At 42.6% G+C, this 21,812-nt stretch overlaps 1 protein-coding gene across 2 annotated transcripts in view; it reads left to right on the forward strand.

Moving 5' to 3' along the window:
- BARD1 (BRCA1 associated RING domain 1) overlaps positions 1 to 21,812 on the forward strand; it is a 336,286-nt gene that overhangs the window by 156,755 nt on the left and 157,719 nt on the right. For both annotated transcript variants that reach the window (XM_029606122.1, XM_029606123.1), the window contains one exon: positions 1,561 to 2,627. In XM_029606122.1, coding sequence (XP_029461982.1) covers positions 1,561 to 2,627 — 1,067 coding nt within the window. The remainder of the gene's footprint in view (positions 1 to 1,560; positions 2,628 to 21,812) is intronic.

Genomic DNA, 21,812 nt, shown 5'->3' on the forward strand with positions numbered 1-21,812 from the left:
AGCAGAGAAAGTCTAGACCCAGGGGAATGGATGCTGTCGACCACAGCCTGCTAGTTGATAGAAAACCGCTGGGGAACACCAGCCATGGATCTTCTGGCAACCCGGTCCAATGCCCAAGTTCCCAACTTCTTCAGCCGCAGACGAAAACCACAATCCCAGGTGATCGACGCCCTTGTCCAGACCTGGCCACAGGAGGACCTGCTGTACACCTTTCCCCCATGTATGTGTATGTGTTGGTGTCTGTGTCAGAGAGAGACTAATGGGGGGATATTGAGAGAGATAAAGAGTTGACTTTTTATTTCAGGCAGGGTTGGTGGGATATTCCCTATCCCCTTCTCCCAGCTCATGAAAAGCATGATGGCTTACCGCCTCTGTAAATTCTGATTTCATTGTTTTAATATGTAAAAGGTTGGATAACCCTGCCATAAACGTTTTACATAGTGCAGGCTACTGAGGATTGCCCTTTAATAATGATTTAATGTAGTTGAAAAACAAACCTTTATGATAGCTTTTAATATGCTATATTGCATTTAGGAGTAAGTATTTTAATCTTTTTGACCAAAGCACAGATATATTAAGATAGTACCTATGGATGCAGAGCCCTACAACAAAGTTCAAGACAACCTCCTTGGGTATTTGTTCTAGTTGTTATGCCCTTGCTGGCATCTCATAGTTGATATTAGTATGTGTATGAAGATAGACTGTGTATAATGTTAGTTAGCTGTGAAGAAGGAACACGAAGTTTTACATGCACATTTACTAATTTTTAGACCTTCAAAGTTAATTTAAGTAGTTTTCTTCCCCTCTGAAGTGGATGTGGAAATATTATTGTACAACGTACGTAAGGAAGAGCATTTTAGCATAACCAATGTATGCTTACTTGTGTTTAAATTCTAATTGAAGGTCTCTAAAGGTCTAAAGGTCTCTAAATAATGCAAGACGTTTGTGCTTTCTCATCCAATGTTCATGAGAGTTAAAAGTATAGAAGTTAGGGTGTATCTTCTAAAATTATGTAATATTTGATTCTTAACTTATGTGGGTCCTGATGTATTAATTTCAGGAGATAGCACTGGTTGCAGGTCCATGTGCCACATTTTATACTTTTTTGGTTGGTAGTATATGTTGGCTTAACTTAATGTGGATAAGAAGAGTTAAGGAAGTGAAAAAGAGTGTGGGGAGGCCTGGAGAAGAGGTGAACAGTGGCACTGTAATGAACATATTGGAAAACCAAATTGTTTATAAGCTGTGATACTCTTCATTGGAAAAATACAAGAGCTATCCAATACTGTACTTTCAAGCCTACAAAAAGTCCCTTTTTCGGATGTCTTTTTTTATTATTGGAGTTTTTAATTTTTAGTAGCTGCTGATTGCTATTGTTCATATGAACTTGATTTTGATAGTTTAAAAGTTGTCTTTTTAAATATTTAGTTATTCAGAGGTATTGTTTTTTCCTGTAATATTTGTATTTATTTATTTTTTATGAGAGATGAGATTGTGAAAACTACTGAGCATAATTCTAAAATGTATTTTTTAAAAATCTTTTTCTCTACTCTTTCCTAGAAAAAAGAAAAAGTTTAGGAAAAGATGTGGCCCTGAAAGAAAGTCCTGCTAAGGAAGTAGGAAACAAGAAGAAACAAATAAGAATGTGGTTCAGCCCACGCAGTAAGAGAGTCCGATACATTTTGGACAAGGAGCAAAAGCAGCCGCAGCCAGTGGTCCTTGGCAGATCTGTTGTCCAAGCATCATCTACCATGTACGACTTCCTGCCTTCTCCACCATCTGAGCAGGCACCAAAAAAGGCAAAGAAATCTAGATGCAAAAAAGTGAAGAAGAAGAACCTAGTGGACATTAACCAAGAGTGGGGTGTTGGGAAGAAAAATCAAAAAGCGGGCAGTGAATTGGATATGGAGATTGAAGAAGAAAAACCGATGGAGGCCCAAGTTGAAAGAGTTGTTTCATTTTGCAGTCAGCCGTTGGTCTTATGCAGCCCAGAATCAAATACCGTTGAGAAAACTATGTTAGAAGTCAGACCTGAGATTGAATCTAATTTGGTTGAGAATGGAAGCGTATGCCATTTGAAATTGTCCATGGGATCCAAAACCTTGCCAACTGATGATAACAGTGAGCCAGCCTCTGCTACTGAAACGTTTGACATTAACAATTATGTTTCAGAGAAACCTAATCCTTCAGAAATTACCATTACTCCTGTGAAATGTACACAACAGCAGTTAGGGTTTCACAATTCAACTTTATCTGACTCTAAACGACAAAGAAGAGGCAAACTTCATGCCAGTAGCGACTTTTGTGTTCATGAAGATTGCTTAGGATTTTCACCTCTTGGTTTACCAGAAAAAATCTCAGAAAATACTGAGCATGGGACCATTGTACAAAGTTTACCGTTCCACACTCCTCTTGCCAAAGCAAGTACCGTAGCAGCTGTTAAAAAAGTGGACAGCCCTACTGTTTCCAAGCTTTCCAAATCTCCATGCATGTCATTGCCTGATACTCTTAGTAGGGCAACAGCAGGGCATTGCAGTCCATCTAGTTTTCAGGTATCCCCAAGTAACCTTTCAAGCACCAAGAGGAATCACAAAGGGGAGACACTGTTGCATGTTGCTTCTATAAAGGTAGGATTGTTTTTTGTTGTATTCATGAATTGAAGCAATGAACCAGGCATAATTTATGTATGGTATAAATTGCAAAAGGAAGAAGTTTGGAATTGGGATGAGGATGTAGCTATAGAAAGAATAATATAAAAAGCTCTAGATTTCAGTCAGGAGCTGTGGCCAGTTTTTGAATAACTGGACAATCTGCAGGCAGCTCTGTGTACGTAATGGAAATTTGTATGGTTGTCTGAGGAATGCCCATTGGTATATACAACTTTTAAATAAATTATATTTAAAAAAACATCTTTAATAGAATGTAGTTACTGAAGATGTAGTTGAATGCAAAAACGTAGGCATCTTTCTGCAAATTTCAATATATTATTACTATTCATTTGCAGGATTTTTGTTTTTTGTTTGTTTTTTTTTCAGATCAAAATAAAACAGTGAATATGGCATGTGCATACTTTGTCAATACTTTACAGCATCTCCTTTGGCATAAATAGCAGTTTACAAACATTTCCTGTAGCTAGCTATGTCATTTCTATTCTTGCTTTTCAATTTCATTTTCCCACTCTCCCTTGCAGAAATATTCTTAGATCTCTTTGTGCATGCACAGCATGTTTGAGATCTCCCCACAGATTTTCAGTAATATCAAGTCTGGGGACTGTGAAGGCCATTCCAAAGCCTTCATCTTTCTTTCCTATAAGCTCATAATGGTTGATTTTGAGATAGCTTTCGGATCATTGTCTTGCTGAAATATCCAACCTCTTTTCAGCTCAAGTTTTATTTTGCATACTTTAAATAACTTTTGTGATGAGTTTGTAGAAAAGGTTTCTTTCTGATACCTTTCCCATACAGATCGTTGTTTAACCAGCGTTGTACTGCAGACGACTAATGGCAGTAAACGTTTCAGCAGGCTGCTTTGCATTGATCTGTGGGTTCTGTTTTGCAGATCTGTCCAGTTTTTATGCAGTTCTATTTCTTGGTCTTCCAGATCTTGCCCCGACCTCAACAGTTCAATATAATTTTCATTTCTTGAAAATGTTTCTAAGAGTTGAAATTGCTAGCTGGAAGTGTTTAGAGTGCTTTTTATAGCCATCTCCTGCTTTGTAAGAGTGAATTACTTTATGTTCAAATGCTCAGAAACTGTTTAGAGTTGCTCATGGTTTCTGAAAGTAAACAGAGCAACAATTATTTTATTTATTTATTTAAGAGCTTTTATATACCGATAACCGTGTGCACACTGTATCGGTTTACAAGAAACAGTGATTATATATCGTAACATAACGTTTACATGGAACAATTGGTAGAATATATAGCAAACTACATGCCAGTAGCGACTTTTGTGTTCATGAAGATTGCTTATTATCTAAGTCAACCTGATGAAATAAGGTGTTAAGGGGGAGGGGGGTATGATGAGAGGTAGCAATTATATTTAACAGAAAAATAAGTAACTTAAAATGATAACATTTTTAAACATATGTGTGGAAAATTATGTACAGGTAGTAGCATATATGTTTAACAGAACAATAATTAAAATAGATAAATTAACTTGGTCAGTCAGAACACAATAAGTGTTAACGAGATGAGTTAACAAATGAGGGTTAAGCTGGATGCAGGGGGTAGGGAAGGGGTTTACAAGAGGAATTACTTGGTGGCTTACTTGGATGGAGGAAAAATACAGAATGCAATAATGCAATGATGTGCGCTGACTTTTCAGCGCCCACTTTTTTAATGCACGCATGGCGCCCGCAAGGGGGGCGTCATGCAATATGGAAATTAGGGGGTCCTTAGCGCCTCCTTCCTAACACAACCTGCCGCGGCTGCCGGTTATGAAGACCGACGCCGGTAAACTCGGCCTCGGTTTTCATACCCTGCCGTCTGCCAGTAATGAAAACCGACGCTGAGTTTATCGGCAGCCATTTTCATTACTGGCAGACGGCTGGTTATGAAAACAGACGCCGAGTTTACCGGCGTCGGTCTTCATAACTCGGCGGTCTGCCGAGTTATTTTATTTTATTTTTTTTACTTTAAAAAAGAAGTACAGAAAAGCTTTTCTGTACTTCTTTTCAGTGCGCTCAACTATTTACGCCTGCTCCAGGCAGGTGTTAATATCTGAGCGATAAATGTGCGTCTGAGATGCACATTTATCTTTTTGCATTCAGAGTGAACGAGTAATAGACTCATTCACATACATTTGCATGTGATGAGCGCTATCTCATTCACTCTGCATCGCACGCACGTTAAATAGGCGCTAATCCCCCTATTGCATTAAGGGGTGGATTAGCGCCTATTTAACCCGCTTCTGACAGCGGATTAAACAGTGAGCTCAGCTGAGCGCACTGTATTGCATCGGCCCCAATATTTGTTAAACCATGGAATTATCTTCATCTGACTGATTGAAGGCCTAATGAGTCAGTCAATGTTTAGGGCCTTATTAAAAAAAAAAAAAAAATAGTAAAGAAGTCATATAAAGGGTGTCTAAATTTTTGCACGTCATATTAACTTTTTTATTATTAGCAATATGTTAAAATCAGCAAATAATAGTAATAATTTCTTACATGCTTTCCCGCCAAAAGGCATTCAAGGCATGGTTCAACATAATTTAACATAAAATCAATAAAACAAATAGTAATTTTGTAATAAACATTGTAGAAGGATGTGTTTAATTTTGGATCTTCCCATAGTCTCTTACATTTGTAGTTGCTGTTTTGAGGTACCTGGACTGAAAATGGCAGATGGGCCAGCTAAGTATTACATAGTTTCTCCAAGGACAAGCAAGATGTTATCATCAGATGGAACCCGGTACAGAACTTTGGCTTCAGTATTTTGAGCATGCTCTACTGGGCATGTGCAGCATGTCATTCTGCCACATGTCCATACAGAGGCCCCTTCAGTCTCTTCTTTTCCACAGAATCCACAGGTCATGTTTTCTTCTCCAGCTGTTAAGATCCTTTGGACTCTTATCTGTGTAGGATTTGTTCTTCACAGGGCCCCATGAACTTGATCTGTTCCTTCTGAGTCACCTATGTAGGTTTTTTGGTTGAGTTCTCTTTCTTTTTCGGTAGCTCGAAGTACACCGTTGTATCGAGGCTATGTGTTTCATTGTTTTTTGCCATGCTTGCTTTTCTGCTTGATTCCCTTATGGCTAAGATGACCAGCAGCTTTGAAAGATGCCTCCTGTGTGAAAGGGTTGTGTCCATCATAGACTTTCTATGATAGATGTACCCTTTACCTGGCAACAAGTCATGATGTCCAGGGGTGTCCTTTTTGTATGAACCTAGATTGACCTAATAGAGAAGTACTTCTTAATCTGTAAGTCTGGCCCATCAATATCAGCAGCACTGCCATCAATAGACCAGGAGTTACACCAACCACGGAAGGTGGTTAGCATTGAGGAAGCATCGATCCCTCTTGACATTGAGTACCTGTTCATTCCCTACTTTGCTTAATCTGTATTTCTGTCCATTAGTAACACTTATCCAAAGTTTGGGTTTTAGCTGCTTATGTTACACAGATGATATCCAGATCATAGCATATTTAGATGCTATATCTAATATATCTGTTAATAGATTCAATGATTGTTTATCTAATATCGGATAAACAATCATATAGGCCATGGATTTGCCTTCTCCAACCTCCATGGCTGGATGTCCTATTCCCCTTAAAGATCTAATTGTTTCCCTTGGGGTTAAGATTGATTCTGGTTTGGCATTTTCTCATCTAATTTCTAGTGTAGTGCAGCATTGTTTTTATTTTCTGTGTAACATTTGTAGGCTTTGTCCTTTTTTTGGATCTCAGTGTTTTCTAGACTCGCGTATTCTTTGTTATTAGTTGTCTAGATTATTGTAATTTGCTTGTCAACCATAAACTGTCCTTCTCCAGGGTACTTTATAGTGAACACCCACCTGAAGTATTTGTTTAATATTTCTGCCATTTCTTCATCTCTCTCCACACGGTGCTCCTCGTCACCTTTCAATTTTAATCTACCACTTTGAGCCTTCCTTCTTTCTCTGATTTATCTGAAAAATGTATTGTCACCTCACTTTACCTCTTTGGCAATCCTTTCTTCCACCTGACTTTTTACTTTCCTGATTTTGTTCTTCATCCCCCTCAGTTTTAACAGATATTCTTCCTTGTGTTCCATTTTTTGGGATCTTTTATAGTGTCAGACTTCTACCTTAATCAGTCAATTGTTCTTCCAATATTCTTTTCCTAGCGTGTAGCAGATGGACTCAGGACCAATGGGTATAGTGTACTCCTGATAGTAGTTGGAGACGGATCAGATTTCAATCTGACATCAGCCCTAGTACATATACCCCTGCAGGAAGTGCAGCACTTCAGTATTTTCCGTCTCCATAGCAGTTAGGGACTCTATGCACGCTCACACAGCGTTAGAGCAATTTTACCAAAGAAATCCAAATTATGAAGAAATTACCTCTACAGACGAGCCTAGCCCTGCTAGGGCAGATCAACCCGGTGGCACTGGTCTCAGCTGGCGACCTGTGCGTCTCCTCCTCTCACGTGGAGACCCTCCGAGGTGGTCGCCATATTGTCCGCATGGTCGCCATCACCAGCTTGTTCTGTTCGCCGCCCTCTTCGCCGTTCCGATACGTGTGCACAGAGACGAGCCGTGCGCACAAATACCTTGTGCACACAAGTACCAGGCGCACAAGCGAAATGCATAGCCACGCGCTTACTGTGCCGGGCGCATAATTTAGCCCTGTGTGCACAACAGCGCGCACATCTACCTGAGCGCGCACCCAACCCACACGCACAACTTCGTGCACTGGAGCGCACAACTGTATTTTACTTGCACAACCCATGGCACCACCGGAAAAGAAGCTGAAGGCTCAGGGCCTTTGCCCAGCATGCCACATTAGAGCCGCACAGCATGAGGAGGCCACTGCCCTGTGTATACAGTGTGACGAGGCCCTAGGGGATCCAACTCGGCCCTCCCCAGCTGGTACCGGGCTCCAGCCTCTCGAGCAGTACTCCAGACCTAGCAGTGCACAGCAAGACCCCCTCTCAAACGGGGCTCCCCAGGGACACAGCGCCCCTTAGTCTAGACCCAGCATCTATCTCCTGGGTGGAATTCTTCAAAGGTCTGCATACCTTCATCCACATACAACTGGGGCCTCCTATTAAACGGCCACAGGCTCCACCAGAGGACCTCAACATACTGGGGCCCTCTATGCCCAGGGAAGTGATCCCACCGCCCAGAAGCCCCACCTTCGGGGACACGGTCAACTCAGATGAGGATTCAGAACCCCTGGAAGAAGGGGAACTCCCTCCGGGGACAGAGCCCCACTGAACCATGAGATGCTTCTTCACCAAGGACGAGCTTCCAGACCTGGTCACACACAGCTTAAAAGAGCTTGCTATCCCGGGCACAAGTGCCTCGGGGGAACCTAAGACGAACCCACTATTAGAGGGAACTCCGTCAGACCTCCCACCATTTCCCACTATTACAAGCCGTCTAGCAACTAATTGACCTGGAATGGGATGCCCCAGAAACTACATTCAAAGGGGGCCGGGCTCTGGCAACCATGTACCCTCTGGACCCAGCCGCCAAAGATCTCCTGGCATGTACGAAAGTGGATGCCATGGTCTGCGCAGTCTCGAAGCGTACTACTCTATCCCAGTGGAGGGAGGAGCAGCACTCAAGGATGCTCAAGACAGACGTCTGGAATCTTTCCTCAAACAATCCTTTGATGTCTCCGCTATGTCTTTACAGATCACGGCCTGCTGCGCCGTGGTGACACGCGCCTACTTAGCACAGACCAGGAACAACACTCCTGGGGAGGCCTTGGAACCAGCTGTATCGTTCCTCGTGGACGCCGCTTCTGATGTGGTACGCACAGCAGCTAGAGGAGTGTCATCTGCCGTGGCAGCCAGAAGACAAATCTTGCTCCGAAACTGGTCGGTCGACGCATCCTCCAAAACCAGACTCACAAGGATTTATTTATGTATTTATTTAAACATTTTTATATACCGGCATTCGTTGTGGACATCATGTCGGTTTACAGTAAACAGGTTAAGTTTGGAAAATTACATTTTAACAGGGAAGTCCAAACTGGGAGAGGGGGTAACGACAGGCAGCTAAGAAAGACAGGGTAACCAAAACAAGGTTCCTCGAGGTGAGGAGATGGAGTATAACAAAACATAGTTCCTCAATATGAGAAAAAGATGCCTTTCAAGGGAACACTCCTGTTTAGAAGCGAACTAGAGAAACTAGCCAACAAATGGGGCGAGTCCCCACTGTCGTGGCTATCGGAAGACAGGAATAAGAGAAACCAGCGATCCTTCCCTCGAACCTCTAGAGGCAGAGGATCACAGCGCTTCAACCCCTATAAAAGCACATATCAAGCGGCCTGCCCCGCAGGCCGGAGCCAGTCCTTTCGGAACAAGCACAACAAAAGGGGAGCCAGCTCGGGCTTAAGCCCCAGCCACACCCCACAATGAAAATCAGCCGACCCGTCCAAAGGAAGAAGCCATAGGGTGCAGACTTGCCCTATTCTACCAAAGATGGGTCGAGATAACTTCGGACAAGTGGGTCCTATCCATCATTCGAGAGGGATATTACCTGGATTTCCACCACCTCCCTCCGGACAAGTTTGTGGAATCTCCCTGCCACGACCCTTCCAAGAGGATGTCAGTGGAAGCTACACTGACCAGATTGCTAGCCTTAGAAGCTATAACACCAGTGCCTCCACAACAAATAATTACTGGACATTATTCCATCTATTTTATCGTCCCCAAAAAAGAAGGAACGTTCAGACCCATCCTGGACCTCAAGGCGGTCAACCGTCACCTGAAGATTCCTCGCTTCCGCATGGAAACCCTTAGCTTGGTAATAAGAGCGATACAACTGGGAGAGTTCCTTACATCCCTGGATCTATCGAAAGCCTACATACACATTCCAGTCCATCAAGAGCATCAGCGTTTTCTACGCTTCTCGATCCTGGACCGTCACTACTAGTTCCTTGCACTACCATTCGGGTTAGCCACTACACCCCGGATGTTCACCAAGATCATAGTGGTGGCGGCAGCAACACTGAGGAAGGAAGGAATCCGCGAACACCCTTATCTAGACGATTGGCTGATCAGAGCAAAATCCCCAGAGGAATGCCACCAGGCAACCAACAGAGTCAAAACTCTACTGGAGAGCCTCGGGTGGGTGGTCAACACAAACAAGAGCTGCCTACAGCCCTCCCAATCTCTAGAATACTTGGGAGTCTGGTTCAACACCAAACAAGAGAAGGTCATCTTGACACAGACAAGGAGATCAAAACTGATGACTCAGTTATGAACTCTGTTGAGCGAACTTCGCCCCACAGCATGGGATTACCTACAAGTCCTTGGCATCATGGCATCCATGCTGGAAGTAGTGCCATGGGCACGAGCGCACATGAGACCCCTACAACGCTCATTACTATCACTATGGAATCCTTTGTCCCAGAACTACTCCGTAAGTCTTCAGCTCCCGGACAGAGTTCGGACCCAACTACGATGGTGGCTACAAGAAGCCCATCTGAGCCAGGGAACAAGACTATCCTCACCAACCTGGATCCTACTCACCACGGACGCCAGCCTACAAGGATGGGGAGCACACTGCCACGTGCTAACCGCCCAATCGCCGAGAAGCCTGGGCAGTCAGACTAGCCTGCCTAAGGTTCGTTCACAGACTCCGAGACAAAGCGGTCAGAGAAATTTCGGACAACGCCACAACAGTGGCCTACATCAACCATCAGGGAGGAACCAGAAGTCAATAGGTGTCTCTGGAAATAGACCTCCTAATGTCATGGGCGGAAGTGAATCTTCAAGAGAACTCGGCCGTCCACATCGCTGGGAAAGACAACGTCGCTGCGGACTACCTCAGCAGAGAAAGTCTAGATCCAGGAGAATGGAGGCTGTCGACCACAGCATTCCAATTGATAGTAAACCGTTGGGGAACACCAACCATGGACCTCCTGGCAAACCAGTCCAACGCCCAAGTACCCAGTTTCTTCAGCCGCAGGTGGGAACCCCAGACCCAGGGGATCGATACCCTGGTGCAGTCCTGGCCACAGGAGACTCTCTTATATGCCTTCCTGCCGTGGCCCCTATTGGGTGCAATCATCCACAAGATAGAGCACAACAGTGGACCAGTTCTTCTAGTGACCCCGGACTGGCCAAGAAGACCGTGGTACGCAGACATGCGAAGACTGCTGACAAGGAGCCCCCTGCTGCTACCTCCACACACAGACCTTCTCCAACAGGGAACGATCCTCCATGAGGATCCAGCTCGATTCTCTCTTATGGTCTGGCCATTGAGAGAACTCACTTAAGGAAGAGCGGATACTCGGGGGTAGTAATTGACACCCTACTCCGAGCACACAAGTTCTCCACATCCCTAACATACATAAGGATTTGGAGAGTATTCGAAGCCTGGTGCGAGGACCGCAACATCATACCACGCTCAGTCAAAATTCCTGCGATTTTGGAATTTCTGCAGGATGGCCTACAGAAGGGATTGTCTCTGAACTCCATCAAGGTACAGGTGGCCGCATTGTCATGCTACGGAACCAAGAGCGAGAGCGGCAGCATAGCCTCTCACCCGGATGTCTCCCGCTTTCTGAAAGGAGTCAAGCAGATCCGACCACCCCTGAAGTGGCCAGTGCCTCTTTGGAACCTCAACTTGTTCCTAGATTATCTAGCAGGAACCTCCTTCAGACCTCTCCGCGGCCTCTCCGACTATTAACACTGAAGTCAGCATTCCTGCTGGCAGTCTGTTCGTCCCGTCGTATATCCGAGCTACAAGCACTGTCCTGCCGAGAGCCGTTCCTCAGACTCACCCCGGGAACCATCCAGTTATGCACAGTTCTGTCATTCCTCCCCAAAGTTGTGTCTCACTTCCATCTCAACCAAACCATCTTGCTACCATCGCCAGATGAGCATAAGAATTCGGAAGAGGCTCGAAGTCTACGCCATCTCAACATCGGCAGGCTCCTAGTCTGATATCTGGAAAGGTCAGAATCCGTACGAAAGACGGACCATCTATTCGTCCTTCACAGTGGGAAGAAGCAAGGGGAAGCGGCCTCACGAGCAACCATAGCCCGCTGGATCAAAGAAGTCATCAAGGTGGCCTGCGTAGAAGCAGGAAAGCCACCGCCTTTACAAGTCAAGGCCCATTCTACTAGAGCCCAGGCAGTGTCCTGGGCGGAAACCAAGATGCTGTCACCTGCCGAGATCTGCAGGGTGGCGACATGGTCCTCTATCCACACCTTCTCCAGGTTTTACCGCCTGGATGTTCAGGCTTGGGAGGACACAGCATTTGCAAGGACAGTACTAAGTGGGTCACGGGCAGCCTCCCACCCGGTTCGGGAGTAGCTTTTATACATCCCAATGGTCCTGAGTCCATCTGCTACACGCTAGGAAATGGAGAAATTACTTACGGTACCTGATAATTTTGTTTGCCTTAGTGTAGACAGATGGACTCAGCATCCCACCCACGGCTGCCATTACTCATGGACTTCTCGGGGGATTCACGGGTAAGCCATGCTTTCCTCCATCTAGGACACCCACCCTACCGGGTGTCAACGTTTCTTGGTTGAGGGCACTGGCGGTCTCCAGCTATAACCAACTCGACCGGTTCAAATTTATTAAGTTAACCAAGTTATAATATTAATCACGTTATCCAAGTTATAAAGTTAATCAAGTTATTCAAGTTATTCAGTCATACATATATCCACAATGCTTTTCGAGGAGAATACTGAAGAGCTGCACTTACTGCAGGAGTATATGTACTAGGGCTGACGTCAGATTGAAATCTGATCCGTCTCCAACTGCTATCAGGAGTACACTATACCCATTGGTCCTGAGTCCATCTGTCTACACTAAGGAAAACGAAATTATCAGGTAAGTAATTTCTCCATTCCCAAGCCTTGCATCCACAAAATGAACAAGTGCTGCATAGTTTGGATAGCAAAAGAACCTTGTAATTGAAGTAGACTAAAACCCTTAGAAAACCGCCCAGCGTTTTGTTTCTTTTGACACCAACAAACTTCGGATTGCCATTGCTAAATACACCTTATAGAATTGGCTAACAGATTGCATCTCCTTCTGTTATTCCCAAGTGGACCTGAATCTAGTGGACCATATTGAGGATCATAATGTCCAAGCCATGGTTGCCTAGTGTAATCCACCTAAGATCCGTTTGATGGAGGAGATATGCAAGGTTGCATTTGGAATACTCTTCACACATTCACCTCATGTTATTGTTTGGATAGATGCTCCTGATGCAACAGTAGGTTCAGCCAGTTTGTCTTGAGGAGTCTGAGTTGTAGAACCCAACTCCATCCCTCCGAGGACTCGTTATTTTTGTTTCAGGCTACCCCTATAAAAGAAAAAAAAGAAACAAAAAAAATGGCTTATTGTCAACAGTTTATGCCTAATGGCACTGTTTTGGGGCTTTCCCTTTTTTCATTCTGGGCAGTCCATAGCTAGGAATTCCCTATGTGAGAATTCTGAGTCACTTACCTGAAACAGGTGTTCTCCAAGGACAGCAGCACGTCAGTCCTCACAAAAGTTGTCTGCCTCCCCTTAGAGTAAGCTTCTACAATTATTATCTAAATTAGAGACGCTTACCTGTGTGACAGGCCCCTCAAAAGGCCCTGTCACTTGAGAGTGGCCTGGAGGAAGTCCATGTGGAGGAGGTCTTTGTCTTATTCTGAAAAATATAAATAGTTGTCAAAGTTGGCTGTTTTGGTAGAAGTAAATGAATTGTGCTGCTATTGTGAGCTTCCATAGATAGCAGTATATATGTTTAAAGAACCAGTTTATATATATTGAGTCCATAGAAGATATGGAGATAAGTTTCTGGGTGAGTTTACTATGGGGTGTAATTTGTTAGGTCCCTTTAAGATGGTACATAAGAACATAAGAACATGCCATACTGGGTAAGACCAAGGGTCCATCAAGCCCAGCATCCTGTTTCCAACAGTGGCCAATCCAGGCCATAAGAACCTGTCAGTACCCAAACACTAAGAAGATTCCATGCTACTGATGCCAGTAGTAGCAGAGGCCATCCCATAAGTCAACTTAATTAATAGCAGGTAATGGACTTCTCATCCAAGAACTTATCCAATCCTTTTTTAAAAACAGCTATACTAACTGCACTAACCACATCCTCTGGCAACAAATTCCAGAGGTCAATTGTGCGTTGAGTGAAAAAGAACTTTCTCCGATTAGTTTAAAATGTGCCACATGCTAACTTCACGGAGTGCCCCCATGTCTTTCTATTATCCGAAAGAGTAAAAAAACGATTCATATCTACCCGTTCTAGACCTCTCATGATTTTAAACACCTCTATGATATCCCCCCTCAGCCGTCTCTTCTCCAAGCTGAAAAGTCCTAATCTCTTTAGTCTTTCCTCATAGGGGAGCTGTTCCATTCCCTTTATCATTTTGGTAGCCCTTCTCTGTACCTTCTCCATCGCAATTATATCTTTTTTGAGATTCGGCAACCAGAATTGTACACAATATTCAAGGTGCGGTCTCACCATGGAGCGATACAAAGGCATTATGACATTTTCCGTTTTATTCACCATTCCCTTTCTAATAGTTCCCAACATTCTGTTTGCTTTTTTGACTGCCACAGCACACTGAACTGATGATTTCAATGTGTTATCCACTATGATGCCTAGATCTCTTTCTTGGGTAGTAGCACCTAATATGGAACCCTAACATTATGTAACTATAGCATGGGTTATTTTTCCCTATATGCATCACCTTGCACTTGTCCACATTAAATTTCATCTGCCATTTAGATGCCCAATTTTCCAGCCTCACAAGGTCTTCCTGCAATTTATCACAATCTGCTTGTGATTTAACTACTCTGAACAATTTTGTATCATCTGCAAATTTGATTACCTCACTCGTATTTCTTTCCAGATCATTTATAAATATATTGAAAAGTAAGGGTCCCAGTACAGATCCCCGAGGCACTCCACTGCCCATTCCCTTCCACTGAGAAAATTGTCCATTTAATCCTACTCTCTGTTTCCTGTCTTTTAGCCAGTTTATAGTCCACGAAAGGCCATCGCCACCTATCCCATGACTTTTTACTTTTCCTAGAAGCCTCTCCTGAGGAACTTTGTCAAATGTCTTCTGAAAATCCAAGTACACTACATCTACCGGTTCACCTTTATCCACATGTTTATTAACTCCTTCAAAAATGTGAAGCCATGCTGACTTTGTTCCATTAAACCATGTCTTTCTATAAGTTCTGTGATTTTGATGTTTAGAACACTTTCCACTATTTTTCCTGGCACTGAAGTCAGGCTAACCGGTCTGTAATTTCCTGTATCTCCCCTGGAGCCCTTTCTAAATATGGGGGTTACATTAGCTATTCTCCAGTCTTCAGGTGCAATGGATTATTTTAATGATAGGTTACAAATTTTTACTAATAGGTCTGAAATTTCATTTTTTAGTTCCTTCAGAATTCTGGGGTGTACACCATCCGGTCCAGGTGATTTACTACTCTTCAGTTTATCAATCAGGTCTACCACATCTTCTAGGTTCACCGTGATTTGGTTCAGTCCATCTGAATCATTACCCATGAAAACCTTCTCCAGTACGGATACCTCCCCAACATCCTCTTCAGTAAACACCGAAGAAAAGAAATCATTTAATCTTTCCACGATGGCCTTATCTTCTCTAAGTGCCCCTTTAACCCCTCGATCATCTAACAGTCCAACTGACTCCCTCACAGGCTTTCTGCTTCGGATATATTTAAAAAAGTTTTCAGTATGAGTGTTTGCCTCTATGGCCAACTTCTTTTGAAATTCTCTCTTAGCTTGTCTTATCAATGTCTTACATTTAACTTGCCAACGTTTATGCATTTTCCTATTTTCCTCTGTTGGACCCTTCCTCCAATTTTTGAATGAAGATCTTTTGGCTAAAATAGCTTCTTTCACCTCCCCTTTTAACCATGCCGGTAATCGGTTTGCCTGCTTTCCACCTTTCTTAATGTGTGGAATACATCTGGATTGTGCTTCTAGGATGGTATTTTTTAACAATGACCACGCCTATTGCACACTTTTTACTTTTGTAGTTGCTCTTTTCAGGTTTTTTTCTCTCTTGGGGAAGAGTTGTAAGACTATATATTAGGGTTCCCCATTTTGGTGGGAGAAGAGATGAGGAGACTCCATAATGGGATAGGAGTGGAGACAGCAGACAGCCTGGATATCCATCCTGGAGAACCCTGCAGGGTTGTTCCTCCTTAAGCGGAGTGGCCCAAGGTGCCATGAGGAAGAAGAGGTTGCTGCATCCATGGAGTATAGGGGATGCTGGTGCAGTAAAGCACAGGGCCAAAAGCAAGTGTGTACCTGGCTGCCTGATGCGAGTACTGATTTAGAATAGGGTGATGTGAAAAAATGGAGCTGTATGGAACCGCATCTTCTTAATGATGGATAAGCAGAGAGTCCTGAGAATGAGATGCCTAATTGAAATGGAAACAATGTATTTCTAATGAAGTATAGGAAAGGATTGAAATTGGAACATTATTTAAGAGTAGAAAGTATGGGAGATTTTTGTAGCTTCTTGATTATTGTTGGCTCAATATCTGAAAACTGGTATCTTGACTGTAAATCATGTGATCTTGGATAGCATCAAAACCTTTTTACCTCTTACTACCCTTTTTGCAAACATTTCCTCTGCTGGTAATCTCCGTGAATAAAAGTTTAAATGTTTTGACTTATACCTTGGCATGGAGTTCACTGGGAATTATTTACCAGTAACATCCTTACTGATAGAAGGGGTCTAGTGTTCATAAAGTGGAATCCTTCGAGGGGTTGACGTCACTGTTGCTGTTCAAATTGTGTATACCCTGTTTGCCTTTGAATGGCTCCAATACACAATCTGTTTGACCATTTGTTTTCTGAACTCTCTCCAAGAGACTGCCCCTTATCTATCACGAGTGTCAGATCCTCTTACATGTGTCCCGAGGGTCAGGGGGTGTTTACACCTGTAATAGGTATTGTTTAAGAACAGCAGGACATCAGTTCTCACATTTGTGTGACATCATCAGATGGAGCCCGGCACAGAACTTTTATTTCAAAGATTCTAGAACTTTGTGAGTGCCCTACAGGCTAGGTGCAACATACCATACTGGTACAAGCAGAGACTCCACATAATTTATATGGAAAGCCATATGAGATGAGAAGGGAAGTACATTGATATGTGTGCCCTGGAAGAGAGAAGAGAAAGGAGAGATATGATAAAAACTTTCAAATACCTGAAAGGAATTAATGATGCACAAAAATCAAATCTTTCCCTATACTAAGCTTTTGCACACACCTGTATATTACAAATAAAGTGGATTTTACATAATATGCATTCTATAAATGAACTCCATAATTCAGTTGAAGACATTCCGCAAGCTTGAACCCTATTCATTCACAAAAATGGTGCAAAAATTGCAATAAAGATCTTGCTTAAACTCTCAAACATCAAGAAATTTTGAGATAAGATAGAAGCTTTCTAATAAGCAATATTAACAGTAATTCTAGTGTATGCAATCTAATAATCACTTTTTGTAAACAATATTTTCACTGATAACTGCAAAACTGGCAAAATTGCTGCAAAAAATAGTTTTAGATACTCATTGAAGCATTCAGTTCTTATTGAAATACAATGAAAGAAATTGATTCTCAGTATTGTTCTAATTAAGTATTTTGTCTTACATTTACAAAGTGTTTTATATAACTGAATTACTAATAATACATTAGTAAGCATTGAATGTGAACAAGCTCTTTGTGCTATAATTAACCAACAGGATTTATTGATATTTGATGGTACATGCCAAATCCAACTCCTCTTATTTTAATGAGCCAGAGGCCTCTGGTAATTTTAGAGCAGTGTTTCCCAGACTTTATCAGGGATGGCAGAGAAATGTCACCACTGCTTGATGTTCAGCTCCAGGTCAGCACCTGGGTTCTGTTCTTTGTATATTGCAGCAACAAGAGGCACTAGCAGTAGGTCTTAAACATGTAGAAGCAACTTTCTGAGAATATGTATAATCATGCATGCCTCTTCTTCCTAGCTATATAATGAGACCCCGGTGTGAAGCAGTTAATGGAGAGCATGCAGGACACAGATAACAGGACCTTGCTTTGTGCTGCGCACATGTTGCATGCAACACTACCTCCTCTTCCCCCTCCTAAACCTTCTCCCTTAGAGACCTTACAACTTCTGTCCTATCCCCGGCACTGAACCCTAGATATGACTTACTCTGGATGTTGGGAGTAGCAACAGTGATGGAGTTATAGCAAGCTGCATGCAGTAGCCAAGGTAACTAACCAAGCTAGCTGTCTGCATCACACCAACTTTTCCCCTCTCTTGCACTTATATATAGAGGTTGCTGGTTCATCTGATTGGTTCATGTATGTCTTCACTCTGTCTCTCCCTTTGTTTTAAAATTTGGGAGAGAGACCTAGTGGGCCTTTCAGGGCTGCTTTTGGCTATATAAACTCCTCTCCATGTCTGCACTGCCTACTTTGTTGAGGTTGGTGTGTCACACATTTTTGTTAAAGTAAGTGTGCCTTGGGCTTGAAAAGGTTGGGAAACACTGCTTTCCTTTTTTTTTTTTAGATCAGTCATTACTTATGGGATTTCGTTCCTCCGCTGCCAATGGAGACAGAGGACACTGATTTCATGACTTCACTCTGGGTTATAAGGGAAGTGTGGTTATTGTCCAGTCCAGTAGTCTTTACTTTAAAAAATTAACGCCTGCCCGCGCCGGGGAAGTGTACAGAAAAGCAGAAAAAAATGCTTTTTTGTACACCCTCCGACTTAATATCATAGCGATATTAAGTCGGAGGCCCCAAAAATAAAAATAAAATTCAAAAAAAAAAATTTTAAATTGGCCCGTGGGTCGGAAGATGGACGCTCAATTATGCCAGTGTCCATTTTACGAACCCGTGGCTGTCAGCGGGTTTGAGAACCGACACCGGCAAAATTGAGCATTGGCTGTCAAACTCGCTGACAGCTGCCGCTCCTGTCAAAAAAGAGGCGCTAGGGACGCGCTAGTGTCCCTAGTGCCTCTTTTTACCGTGGGCCCTCATTTGCATATTAAATCACAAGAGAGTGGCCCGTGTGTGCGTCGGGAGAATGGGCGCTCGCCTCGGAGCACCGGCTCTCCCGCGGGTTTTAATGTATCGGCCTGTTAGCAAACGAAGGGCAGGCTAAATACCAGGACGTGATGACGTCACTCGGAGGGGACGTCCCCGAGGTTCCCGCTATGACGTGGATAAAGACGTGGGTGGCATGCTCGCGCGCACCCTAGGAGACCCTCAGGAAAATCATGGCGAACACCGTCTTAACTTTGTTTTTCTTCTTGCTAGACCAGTTTTTACATATGGGACTTACCAAAGCTACTCCTTGCTGGGACAGGAAGAAGACAAAGCTGTCTTAACAACCCCTGCCCCAAAGGCAGCATCTGCATATGCCTGTATGCTAGTCTGTAATGTTTAACAAAAGTGTGTGAGGAAGACCAGACACCTGGCCTTGCAAATTTCCTCCAGAGGTCAAAACTTCCTCTACCCAGGATGATGCCTGTGCCCTTGCAGAGTGAGCCCGGACTGCTACCGAGGCCGCTTATTTGACAGTAGGTAGGCCGATGCAATTGCCAATTTAATCCACCTAGCTATGGTGACCTTGGAGGCCACATCCTCTTTCTGGGCACTACCAAACACAGTCTACTTGTTTTCCTAAAAACATTTGTTATCTTCAGATATCTCAAGAGAATCAGACAGTCGTAGGTTCTTATCTTTTCCCTGACAGTCACTACTGCTGAAGGCTGGAAGGGATATCGATTGGTTCACATGAAATGTAGATACTACTTTGGGCAAGAAAGACAGGCCCAGACAAATGGTATCCAAATCTTGCAAAAATACTAGATCAGGATCTCTGCAGGACATGGCATGCAGCTCTGAGATACGTCTAGCCAAGGTTAAGGCTACAAGTAAGGAAATTTTTAGAAAATAGTCATTAATTGTTACTTGTTTTATTGGTTCAAAGAGCAGTCTGACCAAGGCCTTTAGCACCAAGTTGAGATCCCACTGGGGTACAACTGGATGGAATGACAGGTACCTCTGACCAGGCGATGTTTCCAGCAGTAAAAGGAGATATGCTTGGAAGGCTCCCTCTTAGCGTACCTCTTTGCACCGCAGGGTCATAGCTAATAAGGCTTATTACCTTGCAATTTGCAGGAGACGTGCTAACCTTCACATGGGTGTTTCCAGCATTAAAATGTCTATTACATACAGGGGGTTAGGTTAGCGCCAAACAAACCGTAGTAAAATGTGAATTCAAACCAGCAGTAAGGTCAGTGCGGCTAATTACATCAGCCCCCAAGAATCCAACATGGCAAGAGGTCACCCAAAAAAAAAAAAAATTGGCACAGCAACAGCTAATGACTGCCAGTTTTTAGAAATGAAGCCAGACAAGTTAATCATGAAACTTCTGCTGTAAAGCTGTGTGCGAAATACCAGGGATGATATAGATTGGTGTCTGCAGAAGCCATGCTATACAAATACATTGCATAGGGTTGTTTCTTGATGCAAGTTTTTGATCCCTATTTTTGTTCACTTATTTTCAGAAAGACTTTTTTCTTGTCCCATGGTCTAAACCCAGTTAGTATATAGCACACTGACTAAAACAGAAAATAGTGAAAAACCATTTCAGTAGTTTAAATTGATCAAAGCGGTTCAAAATACTATTAATGCACATCTTGTAACCACTTGTTTAGAAATGTTGTAAACGGCACTGATCTTTAGCTAGATGCAGAGCTGACAGCTAGTGAACATCATTGTTTTACTTTCATTCTATAATGAATGCCTTTTGGAACACAGTACACAGCCCTAAACCTTGAAGGCAACAGATCAGGATTTCAGGAAATTTACAATGAATATTTATCAAGGATACTAGTGCATAATTTGTATAAGACACAGGTTAATTTGCATAGATTGATTGCCCAAAAACCCACATCAGTCTGTGATCCTATACTTTAGAAGGGTTAAGGTCACTGTTGAAATAATTTCGCACAAAATTTGTGAATTAGTGTTTATTACAATACAGTAGAAGACTGTAGATCAACTCGGGAAAACAAAAGCAATGGCATCTTGTAATCAAACCTTTAAAAACAATGATCAGATACCAACAAATTTATAAAACAGCTAGGAGCAAGACCAAATTTTTAATGGCCAAGTAGCAGATAAAATTTCAGTTGTTATTATGTAAAGGCATGTCAACTACAGATTTTTTGTTTCACCTGACAAGAGCAAGCATATTCTCTGTGAAATTATTCTTACCTGATAATTTTCTTTCCGTTAATTCCTTCTAGAACAGATTACATATGGGATTTCTCTAGGGCTGGTGCTAGTTTTGCTGCCCTGTGGGAACAATTACTGTGCCGCCCTTCCCCCGCATCATTCAATCTCTGTACCGCACCCTTCAAAAAATGCCCAGCTCCAAATATCACTTACAACATGAATATTATATTTACATGCACTGCTATGGTGCCAACCAGAAAATCCTGCAAAAACGACACTTTGAACTCCTATGGAATTACATTTTTTGTAATGTGTGCTGGGTGTGGGCTTGGCCTTCAGAAAGTCATGAATAAACGGAATTACCATTACAATATAATAATGGTAGACTCCCATACAAAAACAACCCTAACGGCCAACACTCAAACAGTAACAACCTTATCTATGAAAAGGAAACACTGCACATATTACACCAGGCACTAGAACACCAATAAACTTCCTGTTGGAAAACAGAACAAATCAGACTGCTGTAGATCACTACAGATAAATTATATGGTAGCAAAATTCCTCACCTTGTCATACACAGATAACACAGACAGACCCTGACCAAATACAGAATAAAGAGACCAGAAAGAATAAATAGAAACATGCTAAGAAGAATTGAACTGGAACCCAGAACAAGCCAGCCTCTATAAGCAGAGCAAAAATGGAAAAACAGAAACATTACCATTTTACATAAAATATTAAAAAATAAAATAAAGAAATATAAAACAATCATAATAGTAAATTCATAGTCATAAAAAGAATATTTCAAACCAGTTAACAAATAGAATACTAAAAATTTCCCAAACACCAATAAAATATTTCAAAACATCTGATGAATGAAAAAATCCAAA

This window comes from Rhinatrema bivittatum, chromosome 6, assembly GCF_901001135.1.
Source record: "Rhinatrema bivittatum chromosome 6, aRhiBiv1.1, whole genome shotgun sequence".
NCBI lineage: Eukaryota > Metazoa > Chordata > Amphibia > Gymnophiona > Rhinatrematidae > Rhinatrema > Rhinatrema bivittatum.